At 56.8% G+C, this 22,388-nt stretch overlaps 1 protein-coding gene across 5 annotated transcripts in view; it reads left to right on the top strand.

Moving 5' to 3' along the window:
- The first annotated feature begins 5,786 nt into the window (after window positions 1-5,786).
- dnm2a (dynamin 2a) overlaps window positions 5,787-22,388 on the top strand; it is a 95,487-nt gene continuing 78,885 nt past the window's right edge. For 2 of the 5 annotated variants that reach the window (XM_085971957.1, XM_085971959.1), the window contains exons 1-3: window positions 5,787-6,031; window positions 16,898-16,971; window positions 20,695-20,844. In XM_085971957.1, coding sequence (XP_085828083.1) covers window positions 5,787-6,031; window positions 16,898-16,971; window positions 20,695-20,844 — 469 coding nt within the window. The remainder of the gene's footprint in view (window positions 6,032-16,897; window positions 16,972-20,694; window positions 20,845-22,388) is intronic. The other 3 variants (XM_085971961.1, XM_085971956.1, XM_085971960.1) reach the window with 2 other exon arrangements.

Genomic DNA, 22,388 nt, shown 5'->3' on the forward strand with positions numbered 1-22,388 from the left:
GCCCAAGTACAGAAATCACTAAAAGCTAGTGGACAGGTGCAAAAAAATTATTAAAAAGCTAATGGAATGTTAGCCTTTATCGCCAGGAGGCTGGAACAATTGGAGTTATGCTATAGAGACGCCAGAGCCCATTGAACAATGGCTCCATTACCTGAAGGTGCAGAGCTTGAGCAACAGTTGCTTGTCTCTCTCTCCAACCCAATTAGAGAAGGCACCAAACTAGATACATGTCAGCTGTGGCTCAGTGGGATCAGAAGGTCTTACATTCGAGCCCCACTCCAGAGAATTGGGCACATAATCTAGACTAACATGCTAGTGCAGTACTGAGGGAGTGTCGGAGGGGCAGTACTGAGGGAGTGTTGGAGGGGCAGTACTGAGGGAGCGCCGCACTGTCGGAGGGGCAGTACTGAGGGAGCGCCGCACTGTCGGAGGGGCAGTACTGAGGGAGCGCCGCACTGTCGGAGGGGCAGTACTGAGGGAGTGCTGCACTGTCGGAGGGGCAGTACTAAGGGAGCGCCGCACTGTCGGAGGGGGCAGTACTAAGGGAGCGCCGCACTGTCGGAGGGGGCAGTACTGAGGGAGCGCCGCACTGTCGGAGGGGCAGTACTGAGGGAGCGCCGCACTGTCGGAGGGGCAGTACTGAGGGAGCGCCGCACTGTCGGAGGGGCAGTACTGAGGGAGCGCCGCACTGTCGGAGGGGCAGTACTGAGGGAGCGCCGCACTGTCGGAGGGGCAGTACTGAGGGAGCGCCGCACTGTCGGAGGGGCAGTACTGAGGGAGCGCCGCACTGTCGGAGGGGCAGTACTGAGGGAGCGCCGCACTGTCGGAGGGGCAGTACTGAGGGAGCGCCGCACTGTCGGAGGGGCAGTACTGAGGGAGCGCCGCACTGTCGGAGGGGCAGTACTGAGGGAGCGCCGCACTGTCGGAGGGGCAGTACTGAGGGAGCGCCGCACTGTCGGAGGGGCAGTACTGAGGGAGCGCCGCACTGTCGGAGGGGCAGTACTGAGGGAGTGTTGCACTGTCGGAGGGGCAGTACTGAGGGAGTGTTGCACTGTTGGAGATGTCTTTTGGCTGAGAGGTTAAACTGAAACCCCCATCTGCCTTCATGGCGGTATTTCAAAGCTGAGTAGGGGAGTTCACTAAACATCACTAAAAACATTATCTGGTCATTATTACCTTGCTGTGTGTAAATTGGCTGCTGCATTTCCTACACTACAACAGTGTGAAGCACTTTGGAATGTCCTGAGGTTACAAAAGGTGCTAATAAATGCAAGTTGTTTTCTATGAACATGTTCTCATACTCAGCCACTAGGTGGCTGTTGTCTCAAGTCTCAACTTCCTCATCAGATAATGAAGCAGTCCATGCCCGCATGCAACAAGACCTGGACGACGTTCAGGCTTGAGCTGATAAGTGGCAGGTAACATTCGCCAGGCAATGACTATCTCCAACAAGCGAGAGTCTAACCACTGCCCCATGACATTCAACGGCATTACCACCACCAAATCCCCCACCATCAACATCCTGGGGGTCACCATTGACCAGCAACTTAACTGGATCAGCCACACAAATACTGTGGCAATAAGAAAGGTCAGAGGTTGGGTATTCTGCGGCGAGTGTCTCACCTCCTGACTCCCCAGTGTGTCTCCACCATCTACAAGGCACAAGTCAGGAGTGTGATGGAGTACTTTCCACTTGCCTGGATGAGTGCAGCTCCAACAACACTCAAGAAGCTCAACACCATCCAGGACAAAGTAGCCAGCTTGATTGGCACCCCATCACCACCTTAAACATTCACTCCCTCCACTACCGGCGTACCATGGCTGCAGTGTGTACCATCTACAAGATGCACTACAGCAACTCGCCAAGGTTTTCTCGGCAGCACCTCCCAAACCCATGACCTCTAACACCTAGAAGGACAAGGGCAGCAGGCACATGGGAACACCACCATTTCCAAGTTCCCCTCCAAGTCACACACCATCTTGATATGGAAATATATTGGCCGTTACTTTATCATCGCTGGGTCAAAATCCTGGAACTTCCTACCTAACAGCACTGTGAGAGTACCTTCACCACATGGACTGTAGCAGTTCAAGAAGGCGGCTCACCACCACCTTTTCAAGGACTACTAGGGATGGGCAATAAATGCTGGTCTTGCCAGCGACGCCCACATCCCATGAACGAATAAAAAAAACTCTTGTGTGCAGGGCCTGTATCTGCACAGCTCTCTGTGCGGGTCCTGTATATAGACAGCACTGTGCAGCGCCTGTGTATACAAAGCTCTTGTGTGTGGGGCCTGTATATGCACAGGGCTGTGTATGGGGCCTGTGTATACACAGCTCAGTGTGCCGGGCCTATATATGCACAGGGCTGTGTATGGGGCCTGTGTATACACAGCTCCGTACGGTGCCTGTGTATACGCAGCTCTGTGTGCGGGGCCTGTGTATACACAGCTCTGTGTGTGAGGTGGGGTAGCATTGCTGGTTAAAGAGGGGATTAACACAATTGAAAGGAAGGGTATTAACTCTGATGATGCGGAATCTGGGTAGAACTGAGAAATATCAAGGGGCAGAAAACGTTAGTGGATGTGGTATATAGACCTCCAAACAGTAATACGGAGGTTGGGGATGGCATTAAAAGGGAAATTAGAGAAGCATGCAGTAAGGGCACAGCAGTCATCATGGGTGACTAATTTACATATAGATTGGGCTAACCAAATTAGTAAAAATACTGTGGAGGAGGAATTCCTAGAATGTTTACGGGATGGTTTTCTGGAACAATATGTTGAGGAACCAACCAGAGATCAGGCCATCTTAGACTGGGTATTATGTAATGAGAGAGGATTAATTAGCAATCTTGTTGTACGAGGCCCCTTGGGTCAGAGCAATCATAATATGATAGAATTCTTCATTAGGATGGAGAGTGAAGTAGTTGACTCGGAGACTAGGGTCCTGAATTTAAATAAAGGAAACTATGATGGTATGAGGCGCGAGTTGGGTAGGATTGATTGGGGAATGTCACTCAAAGGGTTGACGGTGGATAGGCAATGGCAAACATTCAAAGACCGCATGGATGAACTACAGAAGTTGTTCATCCCAGTTTGGGATAAGAATAAAACAAAAAGGGTGACTCAACCGTGGCTAACAAGGGAAATTAGGAATAGCATAAGATCCAAGGAGAGGGCATATAAATTGGCCAGAAAAAGCGGTAACCCTGAGGATTGGGAGCAGTTTAGGATTCAACAAAGGAGGACAAAGGGATTAATTAAGAAGGGGAAAATAGAATATGAAAGTAAGTTTGCTGGGAACATAAAAACTGACTAAGAGCTTTTATAGATACGCGAAGAGAAAAAGATTAGTGAAATCAAGTGTAGGTCCCTTGCAGTCAGAAGCAGGGGAAGTTAAAATGGGGAACAAAGAAATGGCATACCAATTATAAATGCATATTTTGGTTCTGTCTTCACAAAGGAGGACACAAATAACTTCCCAGAGATGTTGGAGAACATAGGGTCTGATGAGAGGGAGGAACTGAAAGAAATCAGTATTTGTAGGGAAATTGACGGGATTGAAGGCCGATAAATCCCCACGGCCTGATAATCTACATCCTAGGGTACTTAAGGAGGTGGCCCTAGAAATAGTAGATGCATTGCTGATCATCTTCCAAAATTCGCTGGAATCTGGAACTGTACCCATGGATTGGAGGGTAGCTAATATTACCCCACTATTCAAAAAGGGTGGTAGAGAGAAAGCGGGGAATTACAGTCCGGTAAGCCTGACATCGGTAGTGGGGAAAATGCTAGAGTCCATTATAAAGGATGTAATAGCTGAGCACTTGGAAAACAGTGACAGGATCGGACAAAGTCAACATGGATTTACAAAAGGTAAATCGTGCTTGACTAATCTACTGGAATTTTTTGAGGATGTAACTGGGAAAATAGATAAGGGAGAACCAGTAGATGTGTATTTGGACTTTCAAAAGGCTTTTGATAAGGTCCCGCATAAGAGATTAGCGTGTAAAGTTAAGGCACATGGGATTGGGGGCAAGGTATTGACTTGGATAGAGAACTGGTTGGTGGACAGAAAGCAGAGAGTAGGAATTAACGGGTCTTTTTCCGAGTGGCAGGCAGTGACTAGTGGGGTACCGCAGGGATCGGTCCTTGGACCCCAGCTATTCACAATATACATTAATGATCTAGATAAGGGAACTAGATGTAATATCTCCAAGTTTGCAGACGACACAAAGCTGGGTGGGCGTGTGTGCTGCGAGGAGGATACCGAGAAACTCCAGGATGATTTGGACAGGTTGGGTGATTGGGCAGAAGCGTGGCAGATGCAATATAACGTGGATAAATGCGAGGTTATCCACTTTGGTGTCAAAAACAGAAAGGCAGACTATTATCTGAATGGCAATAGATTGGGAGAAGGGGAAGTGCAACGAGACCTGGGTGTCCTTGTGCATCAGTCGCTGAAGGTAAGCATGCAGGTGAAGCAGGCGCTGAAGAAGGCAAATGGTATGTTGGCCTTCATTGCGAAAGGGTTTGAGTACAGGAGCAAGGATGTCCTGCTGCAGTTGTACAGGGCCTTGGTGAGACCACACCTTGAGTACTGTGCAGTTTTGGTCGCCTTATCTGAGGAAGAATGTTCTTGCCATTGAAGGAGTTCAGCAAGATTCACAAGGCTGATCCCTGGGATGGCAGGAATGACGTATGAGGAGAGATTGGGTCGATTAGGCTTATACTCGCTGGAGTTTAGAAGAATGAGAGGGGATCTCATCGAAACTTATAAAATTCTGACAGGTCTGGACAAACTAGATGCAGGTAGAATGTTCCCGATGGTCGGAGAGTCCAGAACCAGGGGTCATAGTCTAAGGATAAGGGGTAAGCCATTTAGGACAGAGATGAGGAAGAATTTCTTCACCCAGAGAGTGGTGAACCTGTGGAATTCTCTACCACAGAAGGCGGTTGAGGCCAAGTCTTTAAATATATTCAAGAAGGAGTTAGATGTATTTCTTAAGGCTAAAGGTATCAAGGGATATGGGGAGAAGGCAGGTACGGGGTACTGAGTTTGGATGATCAGCCATGATCTCATCGAATGGCGGAGCAGGCTCAAGGGGCCGAATGGCCTACTCCTGCTCCTATCTTCTATGTTTCTATGTGTGCGGGGCCTGTGTATGCACAGCTCTCGGTGCCGGGTCTGTGTATACACAGCTCTGTGTATTGGCTGCCATTACATGGCTCAGTGACCGCACTCTTGGGCGGCGCAGACACGATGGGCCGAAGGGCCTCTTTCTGTGCTGTAAAACTCTATGACTCTATGACTCAATCCCGGAAGCGGCCATTTCCATGGCGATGGTAACCGTTGTCAAGGTGCGACACTTTAGAAGAGCCAATCGAACTTGTCCGTTCGCTGCAATTCGGAGGGGGCGGGCGCATGTTTCCTGATGACCTCATTATTGTCCAATCAGCGGTTGAGAAGCACTGATTGATAGGGAGGAACAGCCACTCAGCAGCGAGGACGGCGGGACTATTGTATTCAAGTGTGGCAGGAAGACCAATCAGCGTCCGAATCGGGATGATTGGCAGCAACCTCTAGCCAATAGCTGACCGAGTGGGCGGGCATCATTCAACATGGACGCCTTAATAATACAATCAGGTTGAGAAGCGATATGATTGACGGATGGAGCTACCAATCAGATTGCGGATGTTTGTGTGATTGACGTGTGAAGAAGCTCAGCCTCCCGGTGTCAATCTGCGGTGTGATTGGTGGGAGGGAGGTGATTGGCAGGGCCGATGACCAATGACCGGGCGGGCGGGGCGGAAGAGCAGGCCGCAGGCGCCGGGAGTCGGGCGGGCGGCGAGTCCGGTAGCGGCACCATGGGGAACCGCGGGATGGAGGACCTGATCCCGCTCGTCAACAAGCTGCAGGACGCCTTCAGCTCCATCGGCCAGAACTGCAACCTCGACCTGCCGCAGATAGCCGTGGTGGGCGGGCAGAGCGCCGGCAAGAGCTCGGTGCTGGAGAACTTCGTGGGCAGGTGAGGGCCGGGGGAGAGGCCGGGGCCGGGGGGAGAGGCCGGGGACAGACTCGGGGGAGAGGGAGTGGCCGGGGGCAGACTCGAGGGAGAGGCCGGGGACAGACTCAGGGCCTCGGGCGGTGCTTGTTCTCCGCGGGACAGTAGCCGATGGGCGGCCCCGGGCTCTGATTTGGGGCTTGGCGACATTCACTGCTCCCCTTCCCCGTGAGTGGGCCACGGCTTGGGCTCTGCCTGTGCTCCCGCCGGCTACAGGGCAGAACCTCCGGGGAATGATCCGCCCCTGGGGTCAGCCGCAGGGGTCGGGGGGGGGGCAGGGGTCAGCTCCTGCGGTCGGGGGGGCGGGGGTCAGCTCCTGCGGTCGGGGGGGCAGGGGTCAGCTCCTGCGGTCGGGGGGGCGGGGGTCAGCTCCTGCGGTCGGGGGGGCGGGGGTCAGCTCCTGCGGTCGGGGGGGCGGGGGTCAGCTCCTGCGGTCGGGGGTCAGCCCCTGGGGTCAGGGGAGGGACAGGGGTTAACACTATGGTCAGGTGTCAGCCCCTGGCGAGGGCAGAGGTCAAGGATCCTAGATTCAGCCCCGTGGACAGGTTGGGTGATTGGGCAGATGCATGGCAAATGCAGTATAATGTGGATAAATGCGAGGTTATCCACTTTGGTGGCAAAAACAGGAAGACAGATTATTATCTGAACGGCAATAGATTGGGAGAAGGGGAAGTGCAACGAGACCTGGGTGTCCTTGTGCACCAGTCGCTGAAGGTAAGCATGCAGGTGCAGCAGGCGGTTAAGAAGGCAAATGGTATGTTGGCCTTCGTAGCAAGAGGGTTCGAGTACAGGAACAAGGATGGCTTGCTGCAGTTGTACAGGGCCTTGGTGAGACCACACCTTGAGTATTGTGTGCAGTTTTGGTCGCCTTATCTGAGGAAGGATGTTCTTGCCATGGAGGAAATGCAGCGAAGATTCACCAGACTGATACCTGGGATGGCAGGAATGACGTATGAGGAGAGATTGGGTCAATTAGGCTTATATTCGCTAGAATTTAGAAGAATGAGAGGGGATCTCATTGAAACTTATAAAATTTTAACAGGATTAGACAGACTAGATGCAGGAAGGATGTTCCCGATGGTCGGGGAGTCCAGAACCAGGGGTCACAGTCTAAGGATAAGGGGTAAACCATTTAGGACAGAAATGAGGAGGAATTTCTTCACCCAGAGAGTGGTGAACCTGTGGAATTCTCTACCACAGAAGGCAGTTGAGGCCAATTCATTAAATATATTCAAGAAAGAGTTAGATATATTTCTTAAGGCTAAAGGGATCAAGGGATATGGGGAGAAGGCAGGGACAGGGTACTGAATTTGGATGATCAGCCATGATCTCATTGAATGGCGGAGCAGGCTTGAGGGGCCGAATGGCCTACCCCTGCTCTTCTATGTTTCTGGCCGGGGTCAGGGGTCCTCATTGTTCATATGGTGTGCCGGAGCGTCACTTTAACCCAGATTTCACAGGGTGAATGTCACACGGCAGGTGCCTGATTGTGGACAGCTTGGGTGCAAAACTGGGATCCCAGGAACCACCCCCAGGAACTGCAGCCCCAGGAACCACCCCCAGGAACCAGCCCCAGGAACCACCCCCAGGAACCAGCCCCAGGAACCACCCCCAGGAACCAGCCCCAGGAACCACCCCCAGGAACCACCCCCAGGAACCACCCCCAGGAACTGCAGCCCCAGGAACTGCAGCCCCAGGAACCACCCCCAGGAACTGCAGCCCCCAGGAACCACCCCCAGGAACTGCAGCCCCAGGAACCACCCCCAGGAACCACCCCCAGGAACCACCCCCAGGAACTGCAGCCCCAGGAACTGCAGCCCCCAGGAACTGCAGCCCCCAGGAACCACCCCCAGGAACTGCAGCCCCAGGAACCACCCCCAGGAACCACCCCCAGGAACCACCCCCAGGAACTGCAGCCCCAGGAACCACCCCCAGGAACCACCCCCAGGAACCACCCCCAGGAACTGCACCCCCAGGAACCACCCCCAGGAACCACCCCCAGGAACCACCCCCAGGAACCACCCCCAGGAACTGCAGCCCCAGGAACCACCCCCAGGAACCACCCCCAGGAACCACCCCCAGGAACCACCCCCAGGAACTGCAGCCCCCAGGAACCACCCCCAGGAACCACCCCCAGGAACTGCAGCCCCCAGGAACCACCCCCAGGAACTGCAGCCCCCAGGAACCACCCCCAGGAACTGCAGCCCCCAGGAACCACCCCCAGGAACTGCAGCCCCCAGGAACCACCCCCAGGAACTGCAGCCCCCAGGAACCACCCCCAGGAACTGCAGCCCCCAGGAACCACCCCCAGGAACTGCAGCCCCAGGAACTGCAGCCCCCAGGAACCACCCCCAGGAACTGCAGCCCCAGGAACCACCCCCAGGAACTGCACCCCCAGGAACCACCCCCAGGAACTGCAGCCCCCAGGAACCACCCCCAGGAACTGCAGCCCCCAGGAACCACCCCCAGGAACTGCAGCCCCCAGGAACCACCCCCAGGAACCACCCCCAGGAACCACCCCCAGGAACCACCCCCAGGAACTGCAGCCCCAGGAACCACCCCCAGGAACTGCAGCCCCAGGAACCACCCCCAGGAACTGCAGCCCCCAGGAACCACCCCCAGGAACCACCCCCAGGAACTGCAGCCCCCAGGAACCACCCCCAGGAACTGCAGCCCCAGGAACCACCCCCAGGAACTGCAGCCCCAGCCAGGAACCACCCCCAGGAACTGCAGCCCCCAGGAACCACCCCCAGGAACTGCAGCCCCAGGAACCACCCCCAGGAACCACCCCCAGGAACTGCAGCCCCCAGGAACCACCCCCAGGAACCACCCCCAGGAACCACCCCCAGGAACCACCCCCAGGAACTGCAGCCCCAGGAACCACCCCCAGGAACCACCCCCAGGAACCACCCCCAGGAACTGCAGCCCCAGGAACCAGCCCCCAGGAACCACCCCCAGGAACCACCCCCAGGAACTGCAGCCCCCAGGAACCAGCCCCAGGAACTGCAGCCCCAGGAACCACCCCCAGGAACTGCAGCCCCAGGAACCACCCCCAGGAACCACCCCCAGGAACTGCAGCCCCAGGAACCACCCCCAGGAACTGCAGCCCCAGGAACTGCAGCCCCAGGAACTGCAGCCCCAGGAACTGCAGCCCCAGGAACCACCCCCAGGAACCACCCCCAGGAACTGCACCCCCAGGAACTGCACCCCCAGGAACCACCCCCAGGAACTGCAGCCCCCAGGAACCACCCCCAGGAACTGCAGCCCCCAGGAACCACCCCCAGGAACCACCCCCAGGAACCACCCCCAGGAACCACCCCCAGGAACTGCAGCCCCCAGGAACCACCCCCAGGAACCACCCCCAGGAACTGCAGCCCCCAGGAACCACCCCCAGGAACTGCAGCCCCAGGAACCACCCCCAGGAACTGCAGCCCCCAGGAACCAGCCCCCAGGAACTGCAGCCCCAGGAACCACCCCCAGGAACCACCCCCAGGAACTGCAGCCCCCAGGAACCACCCCCAGGAACCACCCCCAGGAACTGCAGCCCCCAGGAACTGCAGCCCCAGGAACTGCAGCCCCAGGAACCACCCCCAGGAACTGCAGCCCCCAGGAACCACCCCCAGGAACTGCAGCCCCAGGAACTGCAGCCCCCAGGAACCACCCCCAGGAACCACCCCCAGGAACCACCCCCAGGAACTGCAGCCCCCAGGAACCACCCCCAGGAACCACCCCCAGGAACTGCAGCCCCCAGGAACCACCCCCAGGAACCACCCCCAGGAACTGCAGCCCCCAGGAACCACCCCCAGGAACTGCAGCCCCCAGGAACCACCCCCAGGAACCACCCCCAGGAACCACCCCCAGGAACCACCCCCAGGAACTGCACCCCCAGGAACCACCCCCAGGAACCACCCCCAGGAACTGCACCCCCAGGAACTGCAGCCCCCAGGAACCACCCCCAGGAACCACCCCCAGGAACTGCAGCCCCCAGGAACCACCCCCAGGAACTGCAGCCCCCAGGAACCACCCCCAGGAACCACCCCCAGGAACTGCACCCCCAGGAACCACCCCCAGGAACCACCCCCAGGAACTGCACCCCCAGGAACCACCCCCAGGAACTGCAGCCCCCAGGAACCACCCCCAGGAACCACCCCCAGGAACTGCAGCCCCCAGGAACCACCCCCAGGAACCACCCCCAGGAACCACCCCCAGGAACTGCAGCCCCCAGGAACCACCCCCAGGAACTGCAGCCCCAGGAACTGCAGCCCCAGGAACTGCAGCCCCAGGAACTGCAGCCCCAGGAACTGCAGCCCCAGGAACTGCAGCCCCAGGAACTGCAGCCCCAGGAACTGCAGCCCCAGGAACTGCAGCCCCAGGAACTGCAGCCCCAGGAACTGCAGCCCCAGGAACCACCCCCAGGAACCACCCCCAGGAACCACCCCCAGGAACTGCACCCCCAGGAACCACCCCCAGGAACTGCAGCCCCCAGGAACTGCAGCCCCCAGGAACCACCCCCAGGAACTGCACCCCCAGGAACCACCCCCAGGAACTGCAGCCCCCAGGAACCACCCCCAGGAACCACCCCCAGGAACTGCACCCCCAGGAACCACCCCCAGGAACTGCAGCCCCCAGGAACCACCCCCAGGAACTGCAGCCCCCAGGTGTTCTCCCCCCTGTTTCCCCCCCCCCCCCCCCCCCAAAGCTTTGGTCCCAGGGCAATGGATCTTGGCACCCCCACAGTCTCTGGAATCGAACTTTACTCCAGGGCCTCTGATGAATTTGAATGTGGTTAAAGTCACTGACTCAGTCTGTTCACCGTAACAGTCCCCAGTATCTGCAGCCCTCCTTGGAATCGTTTCCCATCTGTGGGGTAAAATGGTGAATCTACACTGTATGCTCTCTGGCTTTAATGTCCTTTCTATAATTTCTACTCGCACACTCACTTTCAAGGATTCATCGGGTCTCTGGTTGTAGCCAAATATTGTCTCCCTCCTATTGTTGTAAATTCTCTTACTGTCTTGTAAGGCTTTGCCTCTGGAGCTTACAATTGCACATGTAAACGGTTTGTCCACTGGTGTAATTATTCCAGACAGCCCGTCCTATTTAAACCAGTTGCTTCATTACTTAGAATTTACAGCACAGGAACAGGCCATTCGGCCCCACTGCTCTGTGCCAGTGTTTATGCTCCACACAAGCCTCCTCTCACCCTATCAGCATAATCTTCTATTCCTTTTTTCCTCATGTGTTTATCGAGCTTCCCCTTATATGCATCAATGCTATTCACCTCAACCACTCCCTGTGGTAGAGAGTTCCACATTCTCACCTTGGGATAAAGAAGTTTCTTCAGAATCCCTATTATGTGACTTTTTATATTCATAGCCAGTTTTGGTCTCCTCCCCACAAGTGGAAGCACCTTCACTACGTCGACCCTATCAAACCCCCTCATAATTTTAGGTCTATATTAGGTCACCCCCCTCAGCCTTCTCTTTTCTGGAGAAAAGAGCCCCAGCCTGTTCAGCCTTTCATTAAGACATGCAAGCTAGTTCTCATTTCCTTCACATGGCAGTGGTTGGGTTGGGCAACACACTGTATTCTTAGTCTTCACAGAGCCTGCATGGAAATGATCTTATGAGCAAGATAATACCAGAACCACGTGAACCTTTTATCAACTTGCTATCTTTGTGTGGGGAATTGGAGAGCGTGCAGGGCTCCGGGGAAAGGGCGGGGAGTGGGACTAGCTCAAGTGCTTTTGCAGAGAGCCGGCACAGGCTGAATGGCCTCCTTCTGTGCTGTAACCATTCTGTCATTTTATGATTCTATGTACTTTGCCGGGCTCCTGACTAGTGTAATATGGGAGGGTGGAGTCTGATGTTCTTAGGTGTGGTCAGTATAGGGATCATTCCATATGTGATGATTTGTAGATGGGTTTGAGTATCGGGGACACAACATCCAAATTTACAAATGAGACAAAAGTAGGGAGTGCGGTTAACTGAAGACGATTGTGAGCGACTTCAGGAGGACGTGGATTGGATAGACGGCGGGTGTAGTTTAATGTAGGGTAATGATGGACACTAAATGGTAAAACTTTAAAAGGATTGGCAGAACAGAGACTTGGGGTTCTAGAAAGGATGCTGTGCCTTGGCACAGGTGTGGAGGAGATTTGGTGAGGTGATCCCAGGGATGAGAGGCTTTCATTATAAGGAACGATGAGCAGGTTATTGGGGGGTCTAAAGTAATGAGGGGTTTTGATGAGAATTAGGAAACTCTATCCACTGGTTGGTAACGATGGCATAAATTTTAAAATCATCAAAATATTGAAGGGAGAGGTTAGAGATTTATTGTTCCACACAGGATGTGGACATTAAGGCCCTTGCACCCCAACCTGGTCCCCGCACCCCCCCCCCCCCCCCCCAAAGCCCGGTCCAATCACCCCCGGCCGGTCACACATAGACGGGAACTCCTGGGGGCTCCGTGCAGCACCTGTCGCTGTTGCTCAATCCACTCCCTCAGGATGTGATTAAAGTGAACAAACATGTCGCAGGGAACCAACTGCGCCAGTGAACAAACAACTGCTGCTGTGCTGCGATAACTGCAGCTTACACCTTGCAGCACCTGTCTCTGGCCACCTTCCTCCCCAGCATGGCCTTCCCTGGGCCTGGGTCAGCACGCAATCCTCCTCTGCAAGTCTGTGAATCCTCAACCCGATATTCATTCAGCCTCCTCTTAACATCAACAGCAATCCTCAGAGTCTGTTCCACACCTGGGCACTGCCTAAAGTGGCAGAGACCCCAACATTAAACAAGGACACATAACAAGACAGCAGCAGGGCCAGCTGAGAGTGGGATGAAAAGCAGGAAGTGTGACGGCTCCCGAGGTGGAGTTGAGCAACATGAAAGAATGAGGAAAACCAGGTCTGGGGGAAATTAGGAGAATGCCCGAGACCAGAGGAGGGAGTTTAAAATGCTGAACATGTACAGACCGACCTCAATACAGAAACACCGCAACACCATCCAATTAGACCCAGCCCCTGCCAATTCCACAAACTCTTAACTTATATGTATCCACTTTCATTTTAAAAGCCATTATAGCTTCTTCCCCCACTGTTTCTGCTGCAGTTTTCCATTTCCATCGCCAATCTCATCTCTGGGGGAGGGGAGGGGTTCAGTGATTGACAGGGCGGGGGAGGGGGTTCAGTGACGGACAGTGCGGGAGAGGGGGTTCAATGACGGACAGTGCGGGGGAGGGGGTTCAGTGGCGGACAGTGCGGGGGAGGGGGGTTCAGTGACGGACAGTGCGGGGGAGGGGGTTCAGTGACGGGCAGTGCGGGGGAGGGGGTTCAGTGACGGACAGTGCGGGGGAGGGGGTTTCAGTGCGGGGGAGGGGGGTTCAGTGACGGACAGTGCGGGGGAGGGGGTTCAGTGCCGGGCAGTGCGGGGGAGGGGGTTCAGTGACGGACAGTGCGGGGGAGGGGGTTCAGTGACGGGCAGTGACGGGGGAGGGGGTTCAGTGACGGGCAGTGCGGGGGAGGGGGTTCAGTGCGGGGGAGGGGGTTCAGTGCGGGGGAGGGGTTCAGTGACGGGCAGTGACGGGGGAGGGGGTTCAGTGACGGGCAGTGACGGGGGAGGGGTTCAGTGACGGGCAGTGCGGGGGAGGGGGTTCAGTGACGGGCAGTGACGGGGGAGGGGGTTCAGTGACGGGCAGTGCGGGGGAGGGGGTTCAGTGACGGGCAGTGCGGGGGAGGGGGTTCAGTGCGGGGGAGGGGGTTCAGTGCGGGGGAGGGGGTTCAGTGCGGGGGAGGGGGTTCAGTGCGGGGGAGGGGGTTCAGTGCGGGGGAGGGGGTTCAGTGCGGGGGAGGGGGTTCAGTGACGGACAGGGCGGGGGAGGGGGTTCAGTGCGGGGGAGGGGGTTCAGTGACGGGACAGGGCGGGGGAGGGGGTTCAGTGACGGACAGTGCGGGGGAGGGGGACGTGGTTTTTGTGCGATATTGTGACGAACAGCCTTTATTCACTGGGAAATGTTGCAGCAGATTCTGAGCAACCTGTTTGTTAAATCCTGTCCTTCTCCATTGGTGAACCGAGCCGTGTAACAACCTGTACAGGACTCGGTCCCCCCGCCCCGTCACACTCGGGCTCGGCCCCCCGCCCCGTCACACTCGGGCTCGGCCCCCCGCCCCGTCACACTCGGGCTCGGCCCCCCGCCCCGTCACACTCGGGCTCGGCCCCCCGCCCCGTCACACTCGGGCTCGGCCCCCCCGCCCCGTCACACTCGGGCTCGGCCCCCCGCCCCGTCACACTCGGGCTCGGCCCCCCGCCCCGTCACACTCGGGCTCGACCCCCCGCCCCGTCACACTGGGGCTCGGCCCGTCGCTCGGTCCCCCCGCCCCGTCACGCGCGGGCTCGGTCCCCCCCCCGCCCCGTCACGCGCGGGCTCGGTCCCCCCCCGCCCCGTCACGCGCGGGCTCGGTCCCCCCCCGCCCCGTCAACGCGCGGGCTCGGTCCCCCCCCGCCCCGTCACGCGCGGGCTCGGTCCCCCCCCGCCCCGTCACGCGCGGGCTCGGTCCCCCCCCGCCCCGTCACGCGCGGGCTCGGTCCCCCCCCGCCCCGTCACGCGCGGGCTCGGTCCCCCCCCGCCCCGTCACGCGCGGGCTCGGTCCCCCCCCGCCCCGTCACGCGCGGGCTCGGTCCCCCCCCGCCCCGTCACGCGCGGGCTCGGTCCCCCCCCGCCCCGTCACGCGCGGGCTCGGTCCCCCCCCGCCCCGTCACGCGCGGGCTCGGTCCCCCCCCGCCCCGTCACGCGCGGGCTCGGTCCCCCCCCCGCCCCGTCACGCGCGGGCTCGGTCCCCCCCCCGCCCCGTCACGCGCGGGCTCGGTCCCCCCCCCGCCCCGTCACGCGCGGGCTCGGTCCCCCCCCGCCCCGTCACGCGCGGGCTCGGTCCCCCCCCGCCCCGTCACGCGCGGGCTCGGTCCCCCCCCCGCCCCGTCACGCGCGGGCTCGGTCCCCCCCCGCCCCGTCACGCGCGGGCTCGGTCCCCCCCCGCCCCGTCACGCGCGGGCTCGGTCCCCCCCCGCCCCGTCACGCGCGGGCTCGGTCCCCCCCCGCCCCGTCACGCGCGGGCTCGGTCCCCCCCCGCCCCGTCACGCGCGGGCTCGGTCCCCCCCCGCCCCGTCACGCGCGGGCTCGGTCCCGCCCCGTCACGCGCGGGCTCGGTCCCGCCCCGTCACGCGCGGGCTCGGTCCCGCCCCGTCACGCGCGGGCTCGGTCCCGCCCCGTCACGCGCGGGCTCGGTCCCGCCCCGTCACGCGCGGGCTCGGTCCCGCCCCGTCACGCGCGGGCTCGGTCCCGCCCCGTCACGCGCGGGCTCGGTCCCGCCCCGTCACGCGCGGGCTCGGTCCCGCCCCGTCACGCGCGGGCTCGGTCCCGCCCCGTCACGCGCGGGCTCGGTCCCGCCCCGTCACGCGCGGGCTCGGTCCCGCCCCGTCACGCGCGGGCTCGGTCCCGCCCCGTCACGCGCGGGCTCGGTCCCGCCCCGTCACGCGCGGGCTCGGTCCCGCCCCGTCACGCGCGGGCTCGGTCCCGCCCCGTCACGCGCGGGCTCGGTCCCGCCCCGTCACGCGCGGGCTCGGTCCCCCCCCGCCCCGTCACGCGCGGGCTCGGTCCCCCCCCCCGCCCCGTCACGCGCGGGCTCGGTCCCCCCCCCCCGCCCCGTCACGCGCGGGCTCGGTCCCCCCCCCCCGCCCCGTCACGCGCGGGCTCGGTCCCCCCCCCCCGCCCCGTCACGCGCGGGCTCGGTCCCCCCCCGCCCCGTCACGCGCGGGCTCGGTCCCCCCCCGCCCCGTCACGCGCGGGCTCGGTCCCCCCCCGCCCCGTCACGCGCGGGCTCGGTCCCCCCCCCGCCCCGTCACGCGCGGGCTCGGTCCCCCCCCCGCCCCGTCACGCGCGGGCTCGGTCCCCCCCCGCCCCGTCACGCGCGGGCTCGGTCCCCCCCCGCCCCGTCACGCGCGGGCTCGGTCCCCCCCCGCCCCGTCACGCGCGGGCTCGGTCCCCCCCCGCCCCGTCACGCGCGGGCTCGGTCCCCCCCCGCCCCGTCACGCGCGGGCTCGGTCCCCCCCGCCCCGTCACGCGCGGGCTCGGTCCCCCCCGCCCCGTCACACACGGGATCCCCCAACATCTCTCAACTTCGACTGTCGGAGGAAGAGCATCACCTTAAACCAAGTTTTGGCCAACTCTGCTTCCCCCTTTAATCTGTGAGCTGCTGCGATATAGCTTCCGGTCCAGTTACTGAGAGTAAAGGGGTGATCACTCTCCGCACAGTACAGAATGATGAGTATATCCGGAGTAAAGGAATATACAGGAAACTCTTTATTATCTGGCACCAACGGGACCGGCGTGGTGCCAGTTTATCAAAGTCCGGATTACAGAGAGGTATAGTTAAAAGGTAGGAGAGCTCCGTACACAGCAACAAATCCAGGCTTCCCTGTTGCTTAGCAACATGTGCAGGAACTCCGGCCACAGACCAACGATCCCTGTTAGCAACAAATGCATGAACCCCAGTTACACAGCCACAGATCCAGGAACTGTCACTAATATGAAGTAAAACTTACCTGAACCTACTCCTGAATTTTGCCGATTAACAGAGAGTTTCCTGATTCTGTGCTGTACACGGGGAGAGTGTTCTCTGGAGTAATGTGGGAATATACTCCAGATTCTGTACACGGGGAGAGTGTTCTCGTTTCCCTGCTGTTCTTTATATACGGGTCCTGTCGCTTTTGGTTGGCAATTCATGACTGTCACCATTCCGTGGAGGAAATGCTCAATGCTCTGTTCTATTTCCAGGGATTTCCTTCCTCGTGGCTCTGGGATTGTCACTCGCCGGCCGCTCGTTCTGCAGCTTATCAATGCAAAAACGGGTAAGCGTGTCTCTGGGTGTTGCCACGGTTTGGGGACAGCAGCGTGTGGGACCCTTCACTAACCTATAACTGTAGCCGGGATTGCTTGAGGTCTACTTGGGCCCTGACAAAGCAACAGAGTGCTCCCTCTAACACAATCGATACCCGACACACGGCTCCCTCTAACACGATCAATACCCGACACACGGCCCCCTCTAACACGATCAATACCTGACACATGGCCCCCTTTAACACACGATCAATACCCGACACACGGCTCCCTCTAACACGATCAATACCCGACACACGGCTCCCTCTAACACGATCAATACCTGACACACGGCCCCCTTTAACACACGATCAATACCCGACACACGGCTCCCTCTAACACACAATCAGTACCCGACACACGGCTCCCTCTAACACGATCAATACCCGACACACGGCTCCCTCTAACACACGATCAATACCCGACACAAGGCTCCCTCTAACACGATCAATACCCGACACACGGCCCCCTCTAACACACAATCAATACCCGACACACGGCTCCCTCTAACACGATCAATACCCGACACACGGCTCCCTCTAACACGATCAATACCCGACACACGGCCCCCTCTAACACACAATCAATACCCGACACACGGCTCCCTCTAACACGATCAATACCCGACACACGGCCCCCTCTAACACAATCAATACCCGACACACGGCTCCCTCTAACACGATCAATACCCGACACACGGCTCCCTCTAACACACGATCAATACCCGACACAAGGCTCCCTCTAACACGATCAATACCCGACACACGGCCCCCTCTAACACGATCAATACCCGACACACGGCCCCCTCTAACACACAATCAATACCCGACACACGGCTCCCTCTAACACGATCAATACCCGACACACGGCTCCCTCTAACACACAATCAGTACCTGACACACGGCTCCCTCTAACACGATCAATACCCGACACACGGCTCCCTCTAACACGATCAGTACCCGACACACGGCCCCCTCTAACACGATCAATACCCGACACACGGCTCCCTCTAACACACAATCAATACCCGACACACGGCTCCCTCTAACACAATCAGTACCCGACACATGGCTCCCTCTAACACACGATCAATACCCGACACACGGCTCCCTCTAACACACAATCAATACCCGACACACGGCTCCCTCTAACACACGATCAATACCCGACACACGGCTCCCTCTAACACACAATCAATACCCGACACACGGCTCCCTCTAACACAATCAGTACCTGACACATGGCTCCCTCTAACACACGATCAATACCCGACACACGGCTCCCTCTAACACACAATCAATACCCGACACACGGCTCCCTCTAACACAATCAGTACCTGACACATGGCTCCCTCTAACACACGATCAATACCCGACACACGGCTCCCTCTAACACGATCAATACCCGACACACGGCCCCCTCTAACACACAATCAATACCCGACACACGGCTCCCTCTAACACACAATCAATACCCGACACACGGCTCCCTCTAACACAATCAGTACCTGACACATGGCTCCCTCTAACACACGATCAATACCCGACACACGGCTCCCTCTAACACGATCAATACCCGACACACGGCTCCCTCTAACACACAATCAGTACCCGACACACGGCTCCCTCTAACACGATCAATACCCGACACACGGCCCCCTCTAACACGATCAATACCTGACACATGGCCCCCTTTAACACACGATCAATACCCGACACACGGCTCCCTCTAACACGATCAATACCCGACACACGGCTCCCTCTAACACGATCAATACCTGACACATGGCCCCCTTTAACACACGATCAATACCCGACACACGGCTCCCTCTAACACACAATCAGTACCCGACACACGGCTCCCTCTAACACGATCAATACCCGACACACGGCTCCCTCTAACACACGATCAATACCCGACACAAGGCTCCCTCTAACACGATCAATACCCGACACACGGCCCCCTCTAACACGATCAATACCCGACACAAGGCTCCCTCTAACACACAATCAATACCCGACACAAGGCTCCCTCTAACACGATCAATACCCGACACACGGCTCCCTCTAACACGATCAATACCCGACACACGGCTCCCTCTAACACACGATCAATACCCGACACAAGGCTCCCTCTAACACGATCAATACCCGACACACGGCCCCCTCTAGCACACAATCAATACCCGACACACGGCTCCCTCTAACACAATCAGTACCTGACACATGGCTCCCTCTAACACACGATCAATACCCGACACACGGCTCCCTCTAACACGATCAATACCCGACACACGGCTCCCTCTAACACACAATCAATACCCGACACACGGCTCCCTCTAACACGATCAATACCCGACACACGGCTCCCTCTAACACACGATCAATACCCGACACAAGGCTCCCTCTAACACGATCAATACCCGACACACGGCTCCCTCTAGCACACAATCAATACCCGACACACGGCTCTCTCTAACACGATCAATACCCGACACACGGCCCCCTCTAACACACGATCAATACCCGACACACGGCTCCCTCTAACACAATCAATACCCGACACACGGCTCCCTCTAACACGATCAATACCCGACACACGGCTCCCTCTAACACACGATCAATACCCGACACACGGCTCCCTCTAACACAATCAATACCCGACACACGGCTCCCTCTAACACGATCAATACCCGACACACGGCTCCCTCTAGCACACAATCAATACCCGACACACGGCCCCCTCTAACACGATCAATACCCGACACACGGCCCCCTCTAACACACAATCAATACCCGACACGCGGCTCCCTCTAACACACAATCAATACCCGACACACGGCTCCCTCTAACACGATCAATACCCGACACACGGCTCCCTCTAACACACAATCAATACCCGACACACGGCTCCCTCTAACACAATCAGTACCTGACACATGGCTCCCTCTAACACACAATCAATACCCGACACACGGCTCCCTCTAACACACGATCAATACCTGACACAAGGCTCCCTCTAACACACAATCAATACCCGACACACGGCTCCCTCTAACACACGATCAATACCTGACACAAGGCTCCCTCTAACACGATCAATACCCGACACAAGGCTCCCTCTAACACAATCAGTACCTGACACATGGCTCCCTCTAACACACAATCAATACCCGACACACGGCTTCCTCTAACACACGATCAATACCCGACACAAGGCTCCCTCTAACACGATCAATACCCGACACAAGGCTCCCTCTAACACGATCAATACCTGACACACGGCTCCCTCTAACACGATCAATACCCGACACACGGCTCCCTCTAACACAATCAGTACCTGACACACGGCTCCCTCTAACACAATCAATACCCGACACACGGCTCCCTCTAACACAATCAATACCCGACACACGGCCCCCTCTAACGCAATCAATACCCGACACACGGCTCCCTCTAACACGATCAATGCCTGACACACGGCTCTCTCTAATGCACAATCGATGCTCCGCTCCCCATGTGCCAGCGTCTCTGATAACAGCCTAACTTTATTTTGAAGCACAGTCGGGATTTTGGTCGATGTTTTTGAAAGGGCTGGAATCCTTGTGCCTTTGTCTGAAGGGTCCTTTATCCTATTGCAGCACACATTGTCCTAGGGCTCTAACTACACCTGTGTAACACTGTTTTCTCCTGCAGAGCATGCTGAGTTTCTGCACTGCAAAGGGAAGAAGTTTACAGATTTTGATGAGGTTCGGCAGGAAATCGAAGCTGAGACGGACAGAGTTACAGGGAACAATAAAGGGATCTCTTCAATTCCCATCAACCTGAGAGTGCATTCTCCACATGGTGAGTGAGATCGTCAAACTGCTCAGCGCAGGCACGTCGTGACTGCACTGCAGGGTCACACTCTCCAACTGTGCCTGGCAGCTTCCTACAGATAGGTCTCATGTGGCGAGGGTGCAGTCTGCACGGGTCCTGCACTGAGAGCTGGTTGTTCGTGACAGTGCTGTGATCTATTGAAGGGATCGAGCCAGATCTAGGAGATGAAGATTATAGAAGCATAGGATGGTTACAGCACTGAAGGAGGCCATTCGGCCTGCCGAGCTAACTAGGGCGGTAGAGAGGGCTTTAAACTAAATATTGGGGGCATGTAATCAAATTTGGGAAGATGTAATTCAAAGATTAGAGAAAGGTATTAATATGGGAAATGATAAACAGACCGTGACAGGTAGGGATAGAGAGTACAAATCTAAGTGTAAATCAACAGATAAGGCTAGAGGTTACAAAAATAATAAAAGGACAAAACTAAAGGCTCAGCATCTGAATGCACGTAGCATTCGAAACAAAACAGATGAACTGATAGCGCCAATAGATATAAATAAATATGATCTGATAGCCATTACAGAAACATGGCTGCAGGATAACATAGATTGGGACCTGAATATTGAAGGGTACATGACATTTAGGAAGGTGGGAAAAGGTGGAGGGGTGGCTCTGTTAATTAATGATGGTATTAGCACAATAGAGAGGGATGACCCAAGTTCAGGAAACCAGGTTGTAGAAGTGGTTTGGGTAGAGATGAGAAATAATAACAAGAAGAAGTCACTTGTGGGAGTGGTGTACAGGCCCCCTAACAGTAACCACATGGTAGGATGGCGTATAAAGGAAGAAATAATGGGAACTTGTCAGAAGGGTACGGCAATAATCATGGGGGATTTTAGTTGCATATAGACTGGAAAAATCAGATGGGCAAAGGTAGCATAGATGAGGAGTTCATGGAATGTTTTCGGGATAGTTTCTTACAACAGTATGTTCTGGAGCCAACCAGAGAGCAGGCTATACTAGACCTGGTATTGTGCAACGAGATAGGATTAATTAATGACCTCATAGTGAAGGCGCCCCTAGGTAGCAGCGATCATAATATGATTGAATTTTACATTCAGTTTGAGAGAGAGAAGAGTGGTCCAAGACTAGTATTTTAAACTTAAATAAGGGCAGATGTTAGAAGCTATTATTAAAGACGTTATAGCAGGGCACTTAGAAAAGTTCAAAGTAATCAAGCAGAGTCAACATGGTTTTATGCAAGGGAAATCATGTTTAACCAATTTATTGGAGTTCTTTGAGGAAGTAACGTGCTGTGGATAAAGGGGTGTACTGTACTTAGATCTCCAGAAGGCATTTGATAAGGTGGCCCATCAAAGGTTATTGCGGAAAATAAAAGCTCATGGTGTAGGGGGTAACATATTGGCATGGATAGAAGATTGGCTAGCTAACAGGAAACAGAGAGTAGGCATAAAGGGTCATTTTCTGATTGGCAAGATGTAACGAGTGGTATGCCACAGGGATCAGTGCTGGGGCCTCAACTTTTTACAATTTATATAAATGACATG

This window comes from Somniosus microcephalus, chromosome 31, assembly GCF_052327205.1.
Source record: "Somniosus microcephalus isolate GS21.2 chromosome 31, FLI_Smic_1.0, whole genome shotgun sequence".
NCBI classification, from domain to species: Eukaryota; Metazoa; Chordata; class Chondrichthyes; order Squaliformes; family Somniosidae; genus Somniosus; species Somniosus microcephalus.